This window comes from Acanthochromis polyacanthus, chromosome 20 (assembly GCF_021347895.1).
Source record: "Acanthochromis polyacanthus isolate Apoly-LR-REF ecotype Palm Island chromosome 20, KAUST_Apoly_ChrSc, whole genome shotgun sequence".
NCBI lineage: Eukaryota > Metazoa > Chordata > Actinopteri > Pomacentridae > Acanthochromis > Acanthochromis polyacanthus.
Window position 1 is genome coordinate 3,244,113 of NC_067132.1, and position 20,618 is coordinate 3,264,730.

At 40.2% G+C, this 20,618-nt stretch overlaps 2 protein-coding genes across 3 annotated transcripts in view; one reads left to right on the forward strand and one right to left on the reverse strand.

The window, feature by feature from the left end:
* Positions 1 to 2,780: 2,780 nt before the first annotated feature.
* f3a (coagulation factor IIIa) lies at positions 2,781 to 12,199 on the forward strand. The gene is made up of 6 exons (XM_022213432.2): positions 2,781 to 2,959; positions 4,982 to 5,093; positions 7,438 to 7,631; positions 7,813 to 7,994; positions 8,075 to 8,243; positions 11,129 to 12,199. Exons 1-6 carry the CDS (start codon positions 2,899 to 2,901, stop codon positions 11,272 to 11,274), a joined length of 864 nt encoding a protein of 287 aa, XP_022069124.1. The 5' UTR covers positions 2,781 to 2,898; the 3' UTR covers positions 11,275 to 12,199.
* A 5,289-nt stretch (positions 12,200 to 17,488) lies between these two features.
* The window catches only part of abcd3a (ATP-binding cassette, sub-family D (ALD), member 3a), a 29,038-nt gene continuing 25,908 nt past the window's right edge, over positions 17,489 to 20,618 (reverse strand). For both annotated transcript variants that reach the window (XM_022213430.2, XM_022213431.2), the window contains exon 23: positions 17,489 to 19,525. In XM_022213430.2, coding sequence (XP_022069122.2) covers positions 19,448 to 19,525 — 78 coding nt within the window. In that variant the 3' untranslated portion in view covers positions 17,489 to 19,447. The remainder of the gene's footprint in view (positions 19,526 to 20,618) is intronic.

The window sequence follows — 20,618 nt, forward strand, 5'->3', positions numbered from 1 at the left end:
ATCTTGCAGCGCCTTAAAGATGTCACTGTGGTGAAAACCACTGAATAAATAAAGGAGTTTGAGTTTATCTGGTTTAGTAGATTTCATTCTGAAACCAGAATGAGAAACATGCAGCTTTGGATGTCCTGGTGGTTTCATATCCCACCTGAGAAGGCGAAGAGAAGGTTTAAATTCTGGAGCTAATCCTGCAGCCTGCTGACGGCAAACAGGACTCAGAAGACTCCTACTGATATTACTGTGAATGTTCTTCAGTTTTGAAATATAAATTGTGTCCTCATGTTTTTGTGTTTTCTAGAGCGATATAAGGTAATAGATCAAAATTGTGAATGTCATAATAAACATGTTGGACATTTTACATAGACTCACTGATTCACTGACAGTTCTCACACTGTGATAACATTAGTCCTATTAGCATTTACTATATGGAAAACATTCATTTAAAAATGTTTTCTTCATTAAAGTCCTGAAAATCAGTGAATATTAGATTTGTATAATCTGTAAATCATCCATTATCTATACACTGTTTTATCCATTGTAGGGTCATGCTGGAGTCTATCCAGCTGACTGAGGATAAAGGTTCACCTGGGCAGGTAACAGTCTGTCACAGAGCTACACATAGAGACAAACAATCACACTCACATTCACATCTACAGACTATTTAGAATCACCTCCTTTTTTCTCAATATTTTTATTGGTTTTCAAGTTTTAAAAAAGAGAACAAAACAAAACAAATGATAAAATACATCAAAAACATAGATCAAAACACCAACACCCATTCACAGCTGGTAGACCTGCACCAAATGACACATATCAGCGTATACAGTATATGTACACATACATGACCAAGTAACATGTTCACAGCAGTAAGATAACAAAAAATAAAAGGGTAATAGTTTGAATGTCATGTCCCTATTTTCCCATAACTGTACAAATTCCTCCAGTTTTCCGTTCCTTATGTCAGTCATTCTGACAGCTCTTTTATCCGATGTTTCATAGAAAGAGCTCCCATGCTCTTCCAGTTCAAGTCCATAGCTCTCCTGACATGCAGCAGTCCACAGTCTAACACTTTAGTTTGTTTCTTAGTATCTGCATAATCTTTGGGATATATTCTCAGTATACAAAGTTTGACAGAAAAAGGAATCTTGACGTTAAATACCTGACATGCAACTGATGACCTCATTCCAAAATCTTTTTATCTTTGAACATTCCCATAAACAGTGAATAAGAGTTCCTTTATTTTCTTGGCATTTAGCTCACGTATCAGGAATATGACTTGACATATGATGGAGTTTTTCAGGGGTTATATAAATCCTTGTTAACTATTTATATTGTAGCAACTTAAGTCGTGTGTTTATGGTTTGTTTTGGGGCCATCAGACAGGCTTTCTTCCAGTCTGTTTCATCTGTGTCTCCTTGTATGTCATATCTCCATGTGTTCAATGTATCTATTGAAGAGTCCTTGGAATTTAACATATCAGATTATATTATTTAGACAACAGGCCTTTCTCTCCCTGTTTTCCCATTCCCTCAGTTAATGATAATTCAGGTATATGCATAATTTCTTTTTAGAATCACCAGTTAACCTCAGCATGTTTTGGACTGTGGGAGGAAGCTGGAGAACCTGGAGAAAAGCCACACATGTACAGGAGAACATGGAGACTCCATGCAGAAAGATCCCAGGAAAGCCGGACACGAACCGGGGATCTTCTAAAAGCATTACATTTTCACTGAGTGCACTCTGTGATTCATTCCATGGATTCATTTACATTCCTTTCACAGGATTTAAAAACATCTGTGTCACTTTCTTCTGTGGCTTTCTGCTGTTTGTGACAGGTTGACTACTTCACCAGCAGATCAGGCTAAGGAATATGTAATCAAAAGGGATAAATAATAATAACAAGAAAAGCACTCAGAGAGTGCAGTACTTCACGAAAGCTGATCAGTCGTTTAATTTCCAACGGCTCAAATCTTCAAAAAAATTGTGGCAGAAATCATGTGTCCATTCATTATAGATGTACCCACAAACAAAATGATCTTACACTGAGCTCAGGCGTGTGTTCTGCATGTTTACATTATATACGGATACTGCATCATGTGACCTAAACATGCAGCGGAAGGCTGGAATTGATGAGCCTCAGAAACATCCTCACAGTTTAATCAGTTGTTCCTTGGATCATTTCTGATGGATAAGTCCTGATAAGCCCTCAGCTGTGGATTTGTAGTAGGATCACAATCATGTGATCATCAGCAGGCAGCTGATGTAGAGTTCACTTGTTGTCATGGTTACAGTGATGCTATATCTTTAACAAATCCGTGAATCCAGACTATAAGCTGCATCACTGCCAAAATCTATTGAGGTGGTCCTTGTGTCATTTCTGACCTTCCCTGAAAATTTCTTCCAAATCCGTTAGTCCTTTTTTGAGTCATGTTGCACACAGACAGACAGACAGACAGACAGACAGACAGATTAACAGATGAACAGAAGGATAAACATACACTGATCATCACAAAACTCCACCGAGTTCTTTGGCGGAGTAATAATAATGTAATAAAATTAGTTTTTAGTATTTATTTTTACTTGGAATTGTTGTCTTCAAGGACCATGATGTGACTGTTTCAAACGGTGAAGAGGCCAGCAGTGTGAGTAGGTGAAGTTTGCAGCAGAACGTGAAGCCTGGATGACCTCACCAGGAGAGCGCGCGGCATTGTGGCCGTCCCAGTCTGGCGACGTCAATGCCGGACGCTCCTTATTTGGGCACGCCTAGCCCACCCAGACGGTATAGTCAGAGCTGGTCAGACTGACGGCAGCAGAGGACCGGAGCTGAGAGCTGAGACACCGCTGGATTAACATCTCCATCTGGACCTGAATCTGTCTGCGCTGAGAGGAACGAGCCTGAGGATGACACGGACTCTAGCAGCCCTCTCTTTGGCTTTCCTTTTGTCCACACACGGAGCTTCGGGTGAGTAAAAAAAGCTACAGCAGCTCCAATAATGCAACTCCAGACATGATTATTGAGTTGTTTTAGAATATATTTAGAGACAGAGAGGTGGTGGTGTGGGATGAAAAGTGTAGGCTACATGTCAGATCTGACACATAAACGTCACAGCTTCAAAAAGAGGAAGAAAACACGACACTGACAGCAAACACTAAACGGTTTACTTCTGGGATGTTTTACCTTCAGTATGTTCGGCCTGTTTAAAATATTGTTCTCTGCTAATTATTTGGGCTTTAATGAATTTATTTTTTATTTCTTCTGCTGTGTTTAGTTTTTGGTTATGGATGAAAACTTGATGGGACAATCAGAGGTTTCTGTGCAGGGTCAGTTTAAACACTGATGAAGAATGAATCCCATTATTGGTTTACGGCTTCCTGCTGCTGTTTGTTCTGAGGAAAAGATCACATCTGTACAGGCTTCTGATAATAACCTACCTCACTTTCATATTAGAGTTTTGGGGACTTCTTTTCTGCTCCTCTTAGACTCTGTCTTTTCCTCCTTCTGATTTTCCTGAGTAACTACCAACCAGGAGGACCATGTGGTGGTAACTCCTCTGAGCAGAGCAGCTTTGAATCCTCCTTGCAGGACAACAAAGTCAGACTGGTCCTGTCCCAGCAGGTTTCTGTTTCATGTGATCTTTGGGAGTCACGCTTATTTGACAGAATAAAGAAACCACAAGTGTTTGTGGTTGTTACTGAATGGTCAGTTCAGAAACGTTTCTGAGCAAGGATTTTTTTATCAACACTATCATGTCATGCCTGATCTGAACACAGTTTTGCTATTTCTGCAACTGCAAAACGTGTACGAAGCTGTTTTACCTCAAAAATAACTTTATTTGTCCCTCGTGGGCAATTTTAAAACACGACATTACAACAATAAAAGAAATCTTTAAAAAAAAAACACATCAGTAGAAAATAACTGTTAGAGATACACCCTATCTTAATCTTTATGCATGTCTCTGTTGAAATCACGGCACCTGTCCTAAACAAAACCCACACTCAGTGTTTTAAGCTTTCAGAGGCGACACACAGGTCAGCGTCGCACAAATCACCACGGATATTTGGCAAAAATACCCGATTTCATGTTTAATATGAGGAGCTGTGTGAGCGTCCTGGAAGAACAGAAAACGTTTGTTGGGAAAAAAATAATCTGCACCAGAGATGAGGCAGTTTAGCGGAGTGATTCTCATTTCCATGTTGACATTGATCTGATGGACGTCCTTCCTCTGGCCCCTCATGCTCTTTTCAAACACACACATGTTAAAAGAGAACTATTTATCAGCAGGAAGCATACGTGCTTACAGTGTAATTCTGTAGATTTCCATCCATCCATCCGTGATCCATGAGGACCGTTTCGTCCTCATCAGGGTCATGGGGGGCTGGAGTCTATCCAGCTGACTGAGGGTGAAGGTTCACCTGGACAGGTAACAGTCTGTCACAGGGCTGCACATAGAGACAAACAGTCACACTCACATTCACACCTACAGACAGTTTAGAATCACCAGTTAACCTCAGCATGTTTGTGGACTGTGGGGGGAAGCTGGAGAACCTGGAGAAAAGCCACACATGTAGAGGAGAACATGGAGACTCCATGCAGAAAGATCCCAGGAAGGCCGGGATGCTAACTGAGAATCTTGTAGCTGTGAGGCGACAGTTCTAACCACCAACTGATCCAACTACAGCAGTGGATCTGTGTTTTAACGATAGTATTCTGCATGTTATTGTTATTATTATTATTATATTATCATATTATATTACACATAAATGATAATGGATTTGTAAAGGCCCAGACTGACTGAGGTTTTGCGTAACAGGCAAACAGGGCTCAGGTTTCTGATCGTTGTGTTTTTCTGACATCATAATGAGGGCCTTCACTGATAGGTGTCGTTAAGGTGAAATGATTTGAATTATTTGACCTTTAACTAACTTGAACTGCTCATATCTGGTTTAGAAACACAGTTTGACTGGTATTTCTTCCACTCTGCAGGCTCCTATCCTCGAGCACAGAATGTCACTTGGATGTCCATCAACTTCAAAACTATCCTGACCTGGGAACCCAAACCTTCAGCTGATTACTCCTACACGGTGGAGTTCTCTGCGTAAGTTCACCATCCAGATCCTCACCTCGTTACCTCACCTTGCAGGTGCAGCATTTACTTTGCAGCTTTTTCTGAAGTCAGACACCCGTTGTTGGCTGAAGCACATGCTCCTGTAACATCCTCACTACGTAACCCAAAGGAAACAATAACGGCAGCATGGAAGGATGAGAGTCCATTATTGATTCAGTAAAAGCCTTTAATGGAGGGTTAAGTTTAGGCCAGAGACCGTTAGACAGAGGAAAAATTAAGAGACACGTTAATGATTTACTCAGAGGAAAATAGAAGCAGCAACACTATTATAGCTGAAATATCAAGCATTTTTTAAAATCACCAATAATATATTGTTGCTGCACATATTCCAATATCCTTTTTTTTATTTAACAAAGTCATATTTTGCAGGTCTTTTATTAGGACTTCTGGGGACATAATTGTGCTCGCTCTAAAACAGGCTGCAGTATCAAGTTCATTACAAATAGTGCGTTCTGATATCTTTAGATTTTAAATGGCTGATTTCATTTGATTTTTTTTAACCAAATTTTTATGTTTTTATACATCTTTATATGCTGCTCAAAAATGGACAAATGGAAACACACATGAGCAAAACAAAAACAAATATACAATTCGGCAACATGACAATTTCATCATATCATCTAAACCCAAAAAGAGGAGAATTTACAATTAATTTTAAAGATAATTAAATTAAAGAGCAGCAAGCGGTTATGAAATGTAAAAATACACAATCCAGACACAAATATCATTACATCTCCACTCCATTCAAACATCATAAATATGTAAAATCAAATTAAGTTCATTAAAGTAAGCAGTAACAGGAGCCCATACGTTCATAAAGGAAACTAACTTCAAATGCAGTTTTGCTGTTATGTTTTCCTTTGAATCCACTTTCTTTAGTCTCTCTCTCCACTGGAGGAGGCTGGAGGTAGTGGTTTCCATTTCTTTGCCACCAGTAGTGGGCTTTCAAATAGATAAGCCTTTTTTAATCCATTACTTCCTCTGGAGTAGAACCGATTTAATAGAAGAATGGCTCCAGCAGCAGATCAATTCTTAAAATCTTATTTCTTCCTGAATCCCAAAATCGTTTCAGTTTTTCTACAGTCCTAAAATATGTGTGTGTTCTCCAGTTTTGCCACAGTTTGTTGTTTGTTTCTTTAATCAAAGGCTGATCATTTGAATTTTGATGTTTTTTTTGTATTGTTTTGATGAGGGTCTATGGGATTTTTGAAAACATACAGAAAAAGTATGAATATCTAAAAAGTATAGATGCTACAAAAGTGAAACTTGGTGTACATCTCCCCTGTTTTCCAGTATGTCACTGAAGGTAACATAATGAGGTGACAAATGTTTCACTGGGTTTTAACTCATATCTTGGCTGCTGTCGAAGGATTCAGAGCCAAACATCTTGTTGATATCTGTGAAATTCTCCTAGACGTGCTTTTGACTCTCTGTTCTCCATTCTGTCTTCATCAACATACCATGTGTTGATGATCCCAAGCAAGGTTCATATTTTTCATTTAAGATATCATGCATTGATTTGCAGACTAGCATTTGTAGATGTGGTCGAATTAGTTAAAGCTGCGGCATCCCTTGATGGTTCAGTCTAATCACAAATAAATTTATCTACAGCCTGAGACCACAAACAGGACTTTGGAGGCAGATGCTACAGTGAAACAGCAAAAGTTGCTTAATTCAAATTGCTACTACTGCGACTTACCAGTTAAAAACACGGTTCTGCTTTCAAGTTTTTACTTGACCATGTTAGCTCATAAACAGGTTCTTCATATCTGTTTTATCTAATGAGTTGTCAATGAGGATTTCACAGAAATCTGTAACTAAAATAACTGTCTTCAGAAGCTGAACTTGGCAGACAGCTGTTCCGTTGTAAAATTCTTTACAAAGTCATAAAAATGTCCTCATAGTGAACACGTGACGTCACTAACATGCTATAAAACCTTCAGATGCTCCTTTTCTGACGTCCTCTTAATGATTGATCGCTCATCAGGCCGCTGCCAGGTTCAACAGCTACAGACACGCAGCGACAATGAAAGCTTGTTGTCAAAGCTGCGTTACAGATTCAAGATTTTTATTTTCCATTCGTACACATAAACAGACAGGGTGGGTTCACAGGAATTCTGGAAGTGCAGGACAGCTTCTGCAGCTGCAAGTCTGAGCAACTCAAGCAAGTTGTGACAGTCTTCAGCAATCACAGAGCGCCTTCTCCGGCCTAGCTTTGACTTGTTTTCTGTTTATTTCGGTTGTCTGGTGTCTCACACAGTGGCGTTCATCAGGTGTGGCTGTTTTTGATCTGTAATCTGTCCGACTCCTGCAGGCCTGGCGGGGACAAGCAGAGGAATCTTCATTGCATCCGGTCTTCACTTACAACATGTGATCTGTCCACCTCTTTGACCGACCTGAACGCCTGCTACACGGCCGATGTCCTGTCTGTACCCTCGAAGCTGGGAGCCTCTGACCTGATTGAGTTTCCCCACACCACCTCGTCACGGTTCTGCCCCTACAAAGACAGTAGGTTCCTCTGCTGTAATGAGTTCACTGTGCTGCACAGTTAGAACATACAAATTGTTCAGAGACATGTTCAGCCAGATCAGCAGTGCAAAAGAGCTGACACACATCTCAGCAGGCTCCTGAGTATGCAGACTTCATGCTCAGATACAATCAGCTAATCCTTCTTCTCCCTCCTCCACAGCTGATATAGGCAAACCTGAATTTAAGTTGAAGGTGAGCGAAGACAAAAAGAAAACCACCTTGTATGTGACTGACCCGCTCACCGCCCTGTTTAAAGACGGCCAGCAGCTGAATATCAGGGACATCTTCTCTGATCAGCTGCAGTATAGAGTCACCTATCGTAAAAACCAGAGCACCGGCAAAGTAAGTTCCAGCACACGGTCTCAGACACTCATGAATAAGACAACAGGAACTCCACGTTTTCTTTTTTCCCTTGCCTTCAGAAATTGTACACCTCCAAGACCAATGAGATAGAGCTGTCCGATCTTGATCAAGGGGAGAGCTACTGCTTCACTGTCCAAGCGTACATTCCAAGTCGTAGCGTTGACAAGCAGCTGGGAGAGATGAGCCAACCCCAGTGCTCCAACAACGACAACCCGTCCATCTTAAAAGGTGAGCATTTCTGATTCTTAGAGAGGCTGCATCTAGGAAAAATACAAGATGGGAATGGATTCAGTCACATTCATATATGACTGCACTGACCCAGCAGATGATGGCTGCGAGGTAAAGCACTCTGACAGCAGTGGTCAAAGGCTGAAGGACGAAAAAAAGTCAAAGGAAACTAACAAAAAATGATTTCTGCAGCTCTTCCTTTGCCTCTCACACCACATTACCATCCACCTTATATGTGCAAAGATAATCAGCCCAAAAGTCAACATTCCACTGAGGCTTTGGCCTGGATTCAACCCCCACTCCCACAAGTAGAAGTCCTCCACCCAGCACATTGCACCACCTCTGCACCACTCTCACTGTAAACTTTGTTGCTATTCTATGGAGAGAAGATTGGTTAAAATCTCATGAGATGGGCTGCGTTTTTCTGAAGCCCAAAGACAAAGCCAAGAAGAGGCACAAAAGTCAAATTTCCTAAAACAAAAACTAACAAAATAAAAACTGAATAACAACATGTTGTAATGTTGTTGTCATGGATTGATTTGTCATTGATCAGGCTGTAACTCTGTGCAATGAAAGAAAGTGTCTGACTGGTTTTTGCAGAAATGTGTTAAAATATTAGACAAATACATCCATCTATCCACCGCTTAATCCTTGTTAGGGTCATGGGGGGCTGGAGTCTATCCCAGCTGACTGAGGGTGAAGGTTCACCTGGACAGGTAACAGTCTATCACAGGGCTACACATAGAGACAAACAATCACACTCACAGTCACACCTACAGACAGTTTAGAATCATAATTAACCTCAGCATGTTTTTGGACTGTGGGAGGAAGCTGGAGAACCTGGAAGTTTCAAAAACTATAAAACACAAACTACACAGTGCCACAAGGTGCTGGTTCTGAGATGCCATGGCTCCAAAACACACCAATTCAAAACCCCAGTATCATCAGAGGTCACGTCATTTTTTTATAAAGACAGAACTCATACAGACACTGGGAGAAGCACCGTGTTGACCGATAAACGAGCTGCATAGCTAATTAACTAAATACTACTGTCTTGTTATGCAAATTCAGATAATGGGTGGACAAAAGGAATTGTTTTTAATGTTTAACTGTGTGTGGTTCTAAAGACAGAAAAAATACAACATAAGTTTAAGTCTCATAGCATTAATTACCCAATAAAAATGTATGATAGTCTAGAATAGTTAAATGAAATAGACTGATCCAATTAAATCGAAGCATTCCCTTTCATACATCAATGAAAGTTTCTGTGTTAGGCATCAGAAAACCCAACTCTGGTTTCAGCCAGAATGTACAGTTCTGAGGTCAACAGAGCCCTCTGGTGGCCAGATAGTGTAACTACCACTGAAAATGCCCACATGATGAAACATTGCAAATGTATGGAGGACGTGTGCATAACTATCAAAGAACAGCCAAGTTAGCAAGAATTACAGTAGGAGTATTCCAGCTTAAACACATGGGAGAAGTAAGAGTACACTCCATATTCTGAGCCATATACTAGGAAAAGCCTGCATTACAAACAGAGCACTCAAAAGAAAATGTCAGCGTGTAAAAATCAGTCAGTCCTGCTATAAGTTAAAGGATGCTTTGACTCATGGTTGTGCATGAACACACACAAGAGGCCTCCACTGCTGCTCACTGATGGAACATGCACCGAATGACAGGAGATTTTGTCTCAAGGAAAGAGGACATAAAGCAAGTTAGGAGGGTCAGCACTAAAATGAGAAAAGCTCACCACTATAAAGAGGGCATGACAACAAAAACAAAATACAGTCAATCTTCATAATACAGTCTTTCAGCCATGTTTCATGTAAAACATGAGACTGCTTTCCTGTTAGAGTCTTTGGCTCCTGATGAGTGTCTGAAGCTCCTCCATCTTATCACCCATAGAGCCAACATTTCCAGTAATAAAAGACAGAAGAGTCAATCTATAAGCCTCTCTCCAAACTATCTCTCCCTTTCTTCTGTTCCGTTCTACTCCAGCTCACCTCTCTACGTCTCTTTACCAGAATATCTTGTCTCATCCTGGCAGTTATTGAGATGTCAGTGAGATCAGAGGCTCCTGTCAGAGTAAACAATGTCCGGCTGCCTCTGTTACTCCACAGGTAGAACTCCACTGAGCAACGGTCTTCTCCACTCCATTTCCTCCTCTCATTCCTCCAAGATAATCCAAAAAGTACAATAAAAAAATCATTTAAATCACTAACAATTGCAAAAAACATTTGGCATCAAGATAAAAACCAACAGGACTAAAAAGCTGCTGTAACCAGCTGCCACATCACTCCAAAAAACAAAACAAAAAAATATCTGTATGTCAGTCTAATAATCCAAATCTAATACTGGACTTTGGTCTATCACTTGTAAATTCTCTGAAGTACTGAATATTTGACTTTTAATCACAATCAAAATTAAAGAAATTAGCAGCAAAAAACGGTTGCTCAAGTTTTGTTTTCGCAAGACAAGTCACATTTAAAGTCTTCTGCCACTTAAACAGGGATTTGTTAAACGCTTAAGACGAAGTCCTCATGTTTAGGACATGATAGTTTGCAGCCGTTGTAACAAGGGTTAGGGGAAGGTTAGGTTGAAGTTTGGGTTAGGTCAGGCAGGCAATCATTATGGTTTTGGTAAGGCTCCAGGAAATTACTCTAAATCAGTATAACTTCCTCTGAAGTGAAAAGTGTTTGTGTTTGTGGAGTAAGGCCTTTGATTTTGGTTGTTTTGTGAATACATTGCTTGTAGTGAACGTCTTTGTCACTAACAATAGCCCACATGTGGAAACGTGGACAGACTTAGACCAACAAACGACCAATCTCCCCCATTTCAGTGTGAAGCTGTTGGTTGATGTCATCCTGTTTTGTCTTTTTCAGTGTATTCCATAGGAGTGATTGCTTGTGCCATCTTCCTCATTTTGCTGCTGATTGGCATCATCGTTGCTGTCACCGTGGTCTGCTGCAAACGCAGGAAAAAAACTCTGAAAAATGAAAAGGACGGAATGCCACTCGAGGTTATATAATGTATATCTGTTTAACCACACACACACAGAAATGTTGGCTTTACTTGCTTTGTGAGGACCCTCATTGGCATAATCTTCCATAACCCCTGACCCTAACCTGAACAATGATGACTGAATGCCCAGACCTAACCCATTCCCAAATCTGTTTCTCACCTTAACTCTTCAACCAAGTCTTTAAATTGCCGTTTAAAGTTGTGACGACCAGCCTAAATGTCCTCACAAAGTGTGAAATGTCCTCACCACAGTGGTTCTGAGTGAGACGTGGTCCTCACAAAGACAGCACAACAAGCCACACACACACACACACACACACACACACACACACACACACACACACACACACACACACACACACACACACACACACACACACACACACACATATCACTGTGCGGTACGTCTGAACTGGACTGAGGCTGGAGAAGATCAGATCTAGTTCAACATTCCACTGTCAAACACTGGAATTAATCCTTCCTTTAGTTTCTGTGAAACTCTGTTAGGCCTATTTTTCCTGCCTCATTTTCAGCTGCACATTAACAGACTTTAGGGAAACACTGATGGAGCTCTCCTGCTGTAAAGGTTTTCAGTCATAACGCTGAAGCTGTAATGTTTCATTTATTGTCTTTTATATTTGGAATAGTGGTACCTCAGATGACCGTAGATAAACACTACCAAATCATTCTATTTAATTGATTTTATATTCTACTTTATAGCATGATGTGACTGTCATGATGATGGTTTTTGGGATGCTTATGGGAAATATAGCATATAATATTTTTATATCTGACACTTAATTTATTGTGTTTATTTGAAATTAACATATTTGTTCATGATGCTGTTTTAAGCTGTTTTATACTTGACATTGTTGCTGATCAGTTTATGTAGTTTAATGTGGAAAAAGTAATAAATGTTTTACAGAACACAAGCAGTTGTTTTATTTAACAATCTTTCCATTTCACTGTCAGTAGCGTAAAACAATGGTGTTACTGAAGGGGATGAACAAACTGGATGCTAACAAATCATATTAGTCATTAGTTACTGTTATTATTGTTATTATTAATCATATTGTTATTAAGATGATTCATTTTGGTCTCTAGTAAGTGATGTGTGTCTGAGCTTGGTTTACCAACTTATTTACATTTTGTAGTTTTTATTTTCGTGGATAGAAAACACAGAGTTGTGACAGCATGTCAGCATGAGGTGTGCTGAAATTACACTAAACAATATTATCTTTAGCTACAACTTGACATTATACACGAAAACAAAGCTTCACAAAACGATGACGCAGCGACATGCAGCTGCTGTTTACTAACGTCAGGATTAAATCAGTTGTGCTGTTCTCTATTTTTTTTTTAATGCATTTGGTGCATATGTAAAAGCAGAAAGACAGAAATACATGTAAAGATGTCGTTTACACATTATAATGTCTCAGATTACAGTAAAAGGTAGAATATAGAAAAGCTGTGTGCCACTTACCATCATAAAGACTGGTGCTGAGATAACATGAATGTAGCATTTGACTCACATGAAGAAATACTGTATGACACTCCAGAGAAGATGCACAAAACACTGCCATTAATAGCTTGAGCTTCTTGTTTTCTTACAGATGCTGTGTGTGAGAATATTTTAATGAACTGTGAATTAGTTCAACATTCTCAAGAATATACCGGTGCATCTCAAACCAAAACTAATATTTTCCATCGGTAATTTAGGAAAGTGAAACTTTAGTTTATTATTGGCTCAAGTAAAATGTCTAAAGTATTTTTCTACTTTAATTGTGATAAATATAACCTACAAATGTAGAAAAAATGCACAAGCAACAGGGATGACCACAGCCTTGAAAGGATTGTCAAGAAAAGTCGATGTAAGCGGTTGGAAGAGCCGGTAGAGAAAGACGCCTTCAGGAAAGGAGCTACAGCTGTTGTGCTGACGTAGCGTTCACTTGTCATGGTGAAAGTGACGACGTGCCGCTATCTTGCAATGATAAAGAAATCTTTAACAAATCTCCACATTTGTCCAAAATTATTAGAAATGTGTCCAGAAGTTGCTCAAAAAATCCTCTTTTCCTTTTCACAATCGGTCCAAAATGAGTTAAACCTCTAGGATGGCTTAGAAGGGTTCCAAAAATGACTAAAAACAATATAAACACGTCCAAAATGACTCAAATTTGACCTAATAAAATACGTGTTCTCTAAATGTTGTGAAATATGTTTAAAGTGACCCAAAATATGTGCAAAATGACTAGAAATTACTCAAATTTGTCCAGAACTTGTTAGAAAAATATCCTTCACTGTTCAAAACCTGTCCAACATGAGTTCATTGTCTAGGATGGCTGAGAAGCATTAAAAAATTAAAAATGGGTTGAAAATGGCTTTAAAATGTCTTCAAACTATTAAAATATTCTTTAAAAAGTAGGAATTATTCACAGTTACAGTTTTATAAACATTTGTGGTCTGCAGCAATGGACTGAAAATTCCATCTAAATTTGTCAGTCTGTTTTTGAGTAATGTTGCTAAGAGACAGACAGACAGACAGACAGACAGACAGACAGACAGACAGACAGACAGACAGACAGACAGACAGACTCCAAGGTATTTGAAGTCTGGTGTGAAGCTTCCACAGCCTGTGATGATGTGTGGGCGCATGTTATCTGCTGATGTCTTTCATCAGATCCAAATCCGTACACCAACAGTACTTCATACTTCCATCTGCTGAGACATTTTATGAAGACGCCAGTTTCCTTTTCCAGCAGGACTTATTGGCTGCCCAAAGTACCACGACTACTGCCAGATGGTTGGCTGACCGTGGTACTGCTGTGCTTGAATAGCAGCCGACTAAGCTGACCTGAACCCCATAGAGCTGTCAAAGCATCCTGGGCTTCAGTCACATAATCAACAATAATCCTCCTGCTCAGACACAAAACACACCCCAAGAACTGACACACAAACAAACAGTCTACACACACCAGCCCATGTGTAGGAGACTCAGAGATCGACCTACACACCTCACTCATCTGCCTCACCTGCAGTTTTGCACAATAAAAGTCATTAGTATTACTTTGCACTGCTTCTGTATATTTCTATGCACACCAGTCTGCACTACGTATTAATGTGTCATTTATATTTTCATACATATCAGTGTGCTATTTGTACATCAGGAGAGAAGTCATTTGTGGTTCAGAAACCCTGATCAGTTTTTGGGTGCAGCAGAAGATGGGCCCTGCTGTATTGCAGTTTGCTTATTAGTAGAATACAGAATTTTTGCTTTTCTTCAGCCATAATCAACAAAATGAAGACAAAAAATATTTAATATTATATTAAATATTTAAGTTTACATGTGTCACGTGGGGCCTAGTTATTTGAGATCCCAGGAGCAACCACCACCTAAATAAAAGCTTTAAGCAAACCAATGAAAAGTTAAAATGAGAAACTATATAAGTTAACCACATGATTATGCTTATGCTTGATGCAAGAATGATTTTAATAGGCTGATATATATTCTGGAAATGATGATTGCTATAGAAGAGAATGATTTAAAATAAGTTATTTGATCATGCTAAGAAGAATGATTTAAAAAGTGATTCAGTGTAACTAAGTGAGTTTTGACTTGAAGTAATCTGTGCTGTTCTGAGCTGTGTGCAGGGCAAAAAGCAGAAGTCACCATGACACTGCAGAAAGGAGGACATTGAGGAAGTTCTGTGGCCAAATATGGTCTTGGCAACATGTCTCAAGCAATGTGTGTGTGTGTGTGTTAACAACGGAAGGTGGATGCTGTGTACTTGCTGGAAAAACATGATGTGTAATAGGAAGAAGGTTGTGTCTTAAACCTATGAATTACTTAATTGGGCGTACCTACTAGTTAGAATTGTGTGTGAAAATGTGTATGTGCTAAGCTGAAGTCGAGCTAGGGTATAAAACCCAGAGACACAGACACTGAGTTCGGAGTTCTCCCCCGGAGGGGAGAGATGCTGCTCGCCGGAGCTGCCGGGGAGCATCGCCAGAGTTCTGAAGAGTCGACACCGGACCCTTTTGCCCAAGAGACGTGAAGACAACGCGGGACTTAGGCTCCAGAGTTCGCTGAGAACATCGTTGGAGGCAAAGTCTTTTTCTGACTTTGTTCAACAAGCGAGGACCACACTCTGCTGAAAGGAGAGTCCTGAGAGGTCTGCAGTGGTCCAAAGAGATGAAGAGAGGCAAGCACCCATGGCATCCAGAGAGGCACAGGAGGCAGCAGCAGAGGGCTGCTCCACTCCAGGGGCTGGAGGACCCAGTGACCCACCACAGCCTGATGAGACGGGGGCTTTCCACCACCACCACCCAACTGAGAAGACAGCTGAGACGCCCGCACTTGTGTTCCAGCTGCTACTAAAGATAACTGCCAGACCAACGATTGGCTATCGGGACCTCTCCACTCCCCCTGCCTATGAAGAACACCCTCTGCCCACAAAGAAGACTTCGTACCGAGTCTGCTGGTCCACGGAGGAGTTCAACTAGATGCAGGTCAAGACCGGGCGTGACAGCTAAGGCCTGGCTGTCCGCTCTCTCTCCTAAATTTACTAATCAGAGAAGATTCTTAGGTACGCTCAGCTTAGTTTAGTTAAGTAAGAAATAATCAGAAATAATTAAACTGTTTAATCATGAATTAATGCTGTGCCCCTGCTAATAATTGCTTAATAAAACGTTATATTGCATTTAAAGAGAAGTCTAATGAAATGATTATGATTCACCTATTCTGCATAGTGGTAAAAAGTTAAGTTGATTGTGTGCATTAAATCTAATGGTTCTTAAAGGTTACTTTAATCCAACTAGTTATTTAAACATTACCCCTGAGGTTAGTTATCCAAACCTCTAAAACGAACCTAGGAATATCAACAAGTGCCACAGTTTTAAGAGGAAAGCTGTCGTTAACAAACGTGTTCAATAAATCAATTCTACTACTTAGGAGGGCTGCTTAGTAAGAGAGTATTTATTGGAGTAAGAGGGGTAAGACGTTTGGAAGAAGACAGTTAGGACCCAGGCGAGTATTCCTCGACACCAGCTTAATTATTCTGCTGAAACCTGTTAGGTGGAATACTAATAGGCAGATAGAATCTAACCCTTTAAACGGAGAGCTAGTCCTGATTTAACCTGAGGCAAGAGTTAAAGAAGGCTATACTGACCGACACATGTAATGAATACAGAACATGTGAAATTTTCATTTTTGAAATAAATGACAAAAAAAACCTCTGAAAAGAGCTTTTCCATGATTATCTAAGTGGCTGAGGTGCATTGTTTGATCAGTCAGGGCATTGGTCATTCCTTTTCTTCTTTTTGACAGCAAAACATGTAACAATGCTGAAAGTTTCATTTGTCCTGTCTCTAGAGTCTATCCCAGCTGACTGAGGGTGAAGGTCCACCTGGACAGGTAACAGTCTATCACAGGACTACATATAGAGACAAACAATCACACTCACATTCACACCTACAGTTTAGAATCACCAGTTAACCTCAGCATGTTTGTGGACTGTGGGAGGAAGCTGGAGAACCTGGAGAAAAGCCACACATGTACAGGAGAACATGGAGACTCCATGCAGAAAGATCCCAGGAAGGCCGGGACGCTATAACTGAGGATCTTGTAGCTGCGAGGTGAAAGTGCTAACAGAACCACTGTGCATCCCTAGAAAGTGCTCTCCACAGCCAATAATCATCACAACAGCAAATGAGGGAATATCTTTTGCAAGAACGTTGTTAATGCCTTCAGAAAAGCTCCAGACACCTGAGGGAATGCAACCGCTGTGCATGTACGCTTTTCTGAGGCATGTGTGGGCTCAACACCTTACTAAGGCCTTTCAAGTTGCTTATTTCCCGTTGTTTGGAGGTCAGACTGTATACACAGTTGCAAGATGCACAACTGGAGCCATCTGACTAAACACTTCAGTTGTGTGACTGTATGTCAACAACAAAACTCTTGATCTTGTTGTGAGTACACACTAAAGTATTTTTTAAGTTTCTTCCCTGTAAAGAAGTCTAAAGTCAGACCAGCCAAATCATGTATGGGTGTTTGAACAGAGGACACTGACATGATGAATCTCTTAGCCTCTTAAACTAAATCCTACCTTGAACCCTAAAATCACGTGTTAATCCTCAGCCTTTTAAAGATGTGTCAGAAAGTGAGGTGTGACTCTGCTTAGAAATCAAACTGTCCCTCTAAATGTAAGAAACGCACAGAATTCGTGTCTCCTTCAGTTCTTTATTTTTTAATGCAGTGAGATCATACCATTATTGTCCATACAAAACCAACAGTACAGTTGAAAATCTTGCTTTACATTTTGAAACTTACTGTTAAGCAAATTAGACTAACAGAGGGGCCTGGGAACAATCTTGTCTGCATATTAATGTACCAGTGACACTGAGAAAAGCCATCATTGCACGTTGGACCCAGTCCCCAGCTTCACAGACCTCATGTAAAACGTTCATTACCTCTTTCATTCCCACCACCCAAGCTATGTTAATACACTGTTTAAACACAATTTCATAAATATGAAATTCATGATTAGTTCTTGATAAAAAGGAAAAAGTTTAATAACCATTTGCTGTTTGATGTGTGTATCTTCAAATTTTAGCGAACATGACCGACGACTTCTTGAAAAAACACTGAATGAAACTGAGAATGGACGACGCTCACATGGAGCTCTACTAGGGTGACTTTTCTTTGCGTTTTAAGATTGTAGAACTACAACTCACACAGAGGAGCCAAGTGCAACTCATCCCAACAATTACAATCTACTAATTCCCTAAAAAACTGGGCAGAAGAAGAAGGCAAACACTGATGTTTGAAGAACAAACTCATTAACAGTCTGGGTGGCAATAAAATGAGTGTAACCCTTTGAAAGCTTTCAGGCCGTGTCTGTTCTTTAACAATACATCAGATTCCTGTTTTTTTTCCATTCCCGCATCAGTCAGCATATCCATGTCTGGTCAGCACAGTCAATTCTGTAATCAGTCCTGAAGATCACAGCACCCTGACAGTTGGACCTGATGGAAGATCTTTACACTACATGTTGGCGTCCTTGACAGCAATCACACGTTACATTTTAGACATTCAGGTGTTCAGAAAATGTGTTGCAAGTGGAATGTTCAATCTCAAAATCACCGGAGCTGAGTGCTGCTGTTTACACCATTGATGTGATTATACAGGCTGATCACGACGACAGCTCTGAGGCAACGATCACGAGTAGAATTTAGAAGAGTAGAACCAAAACTTTGGTACCATCTTTGTTTAACATGGATTGTAGGTTAAACCAGAGGGTACCTTGAAAAAAACCCGAGTTGAGACAGAAAACAGCTGGCCCTCCAATGCTCAGACTTTACTCAACAACCTTGTTAATGTGTTACACAGTCAGCACTTCAGAGGCCTCAGATGCAGCAGTTGGTTCGAGGAAACTATTCTGTTCCAGGGAGCAGTTTGTCCTGCAGCTACAGAAGCAGAGAACAGCTCTTTCAATAGATCATCTCCAGATAAACTGTTCTTATGAAGTCATTTAAATGATTTCAGGATACATCAAACTTAGTTTTTGTTCTAATGATTTCTCTACTTCATGGATTACACATTTACATCATCACTGGCCCAGAGAAAACCATGAAAACAATGAACTGCACAAAAATGAGGGTGAAACATGAATGCTTACATGGCATAACATGATAACTATTAACCACTCCCACTGAAGGTTTCAGCACAGCTCCCAAAATGATTCTGACCTTCAGCTGCTCTCAGCTTCTGTTATCCAACTTTAAAGAAAAGCTGCAAGGCAGCTAGAAGCATCACACTTTGTGGGACATAATGACTGAAAGACCACCGTGGTTTCTAGATCATCTCTACAGGCAAACCTGTTGTCACATACAACTGCCTGTAGATGCCAGAGATGATTAAAAAACAGCAGAATATATTTCCACCTCTACTTAAACATCTCATGGGCGTTTGAGTTGGTAACATAAATCACAACCTTCTTATAATCATACTAAACAAAATCATAATTAGACAGGGCTAAAGCGATGCTTTAAATAACAGAAAATAAAAGAAACAAGGCTTAGAATTACAAATGATTAAAAACATTGTTATCTATTACTTCTGTCTTGAGTGCAAAGAATTAACAGACTGGTTTTATCACAGCAGTGCATCTGTCAGCAGCAGGCAGTTAAGAGCCAAACTCTACAGTTTCTTCTGTGATGGGCTTGAATTCGTAGTTCCCTCTCCCATCCATGTGGAGATAATACTTCATAACAGAGAGGAAACAGAAAAAAGCAAAGTGAGTAGAAAAAATGTTAGGCATGCAGGAGCATCATAAATAAGAACATTTTGATCTTCACAGCATCTAGAGTGGTTTGTCCAGCTTCAAACCAGCACAGCAGCTGCAACCCTGAAGCATTAGGAAATGATGGGGAACACATTCAGAGGGCAGTGAGTGTCCCTGTTTCCAATGTTGGAACTGGAAGGGTGCATCTGATGATTTCTGTAACTCTGTGTTAAACTGAGTGCAACAGCAGGATTAGCTGGCTGCTCAAACCTTTAACCTGAAACATACAAGTGCATCTCATGTCATTAGAAAACAGTGGAAAGGTTGAATATTTCCCATCAGACATTGCTCAGAGTGCAAAACACATATCCTATACTATGTACAGCTAAAATACGACAACTTACAGATGATAAAATCTCCCCAAAATCAATCTTAAAATATTTCAAAGCATCAAACAAAGATCTATTTAAAAAAACTTAAAATGTGGAAATATCCAAACTCTGAAAAGCTTGCTCATGTATGTGCTGTCAGTACTTGGTCGGGGCTCCCTTTGCTTAAATTACTGCAGAAATGCAGTGCGGCATGGAGGCCATCAGCCTGTGGCCTTCCTGAGGTGTAATGGATGCTCAGGATGCCTTGATAGCTGCCTTCAGCTCTTCTTGTTGCTGTTCTGGTTCATCACATTCTCCTTTTGACAACAAGCTGCAGACTTTCTACGGGGTTCCGATCTGGTGATTTGGAGAGCCAGTATAACACTGTAATGCTATAGTCCAAGCCATGGTTTTAGTAATGTGGGGAGATGCTAAGCTGAACAGTGCTTCAGTGGTTAGCACCATCGCTTCACAGCTAGAAGATCCCCGGTTCTGGTCTGGGATCTTCCTGCAAGGAGTCTCCATGTTCTCCTGTACATGTGTGGCTTTTCTCCAGGTTCTCCAGCTTCCTCCCACAGTCCACAAACATGCTGAGGTTAATTGGTGATTCTAAATTGTAGGTGTGAGTGTGATTGTTTGTCTCTATGTGTAGCCCTGTGATAGACTGTTACCTGTCCAGGTGAACCTTCATCCTAAGTCAG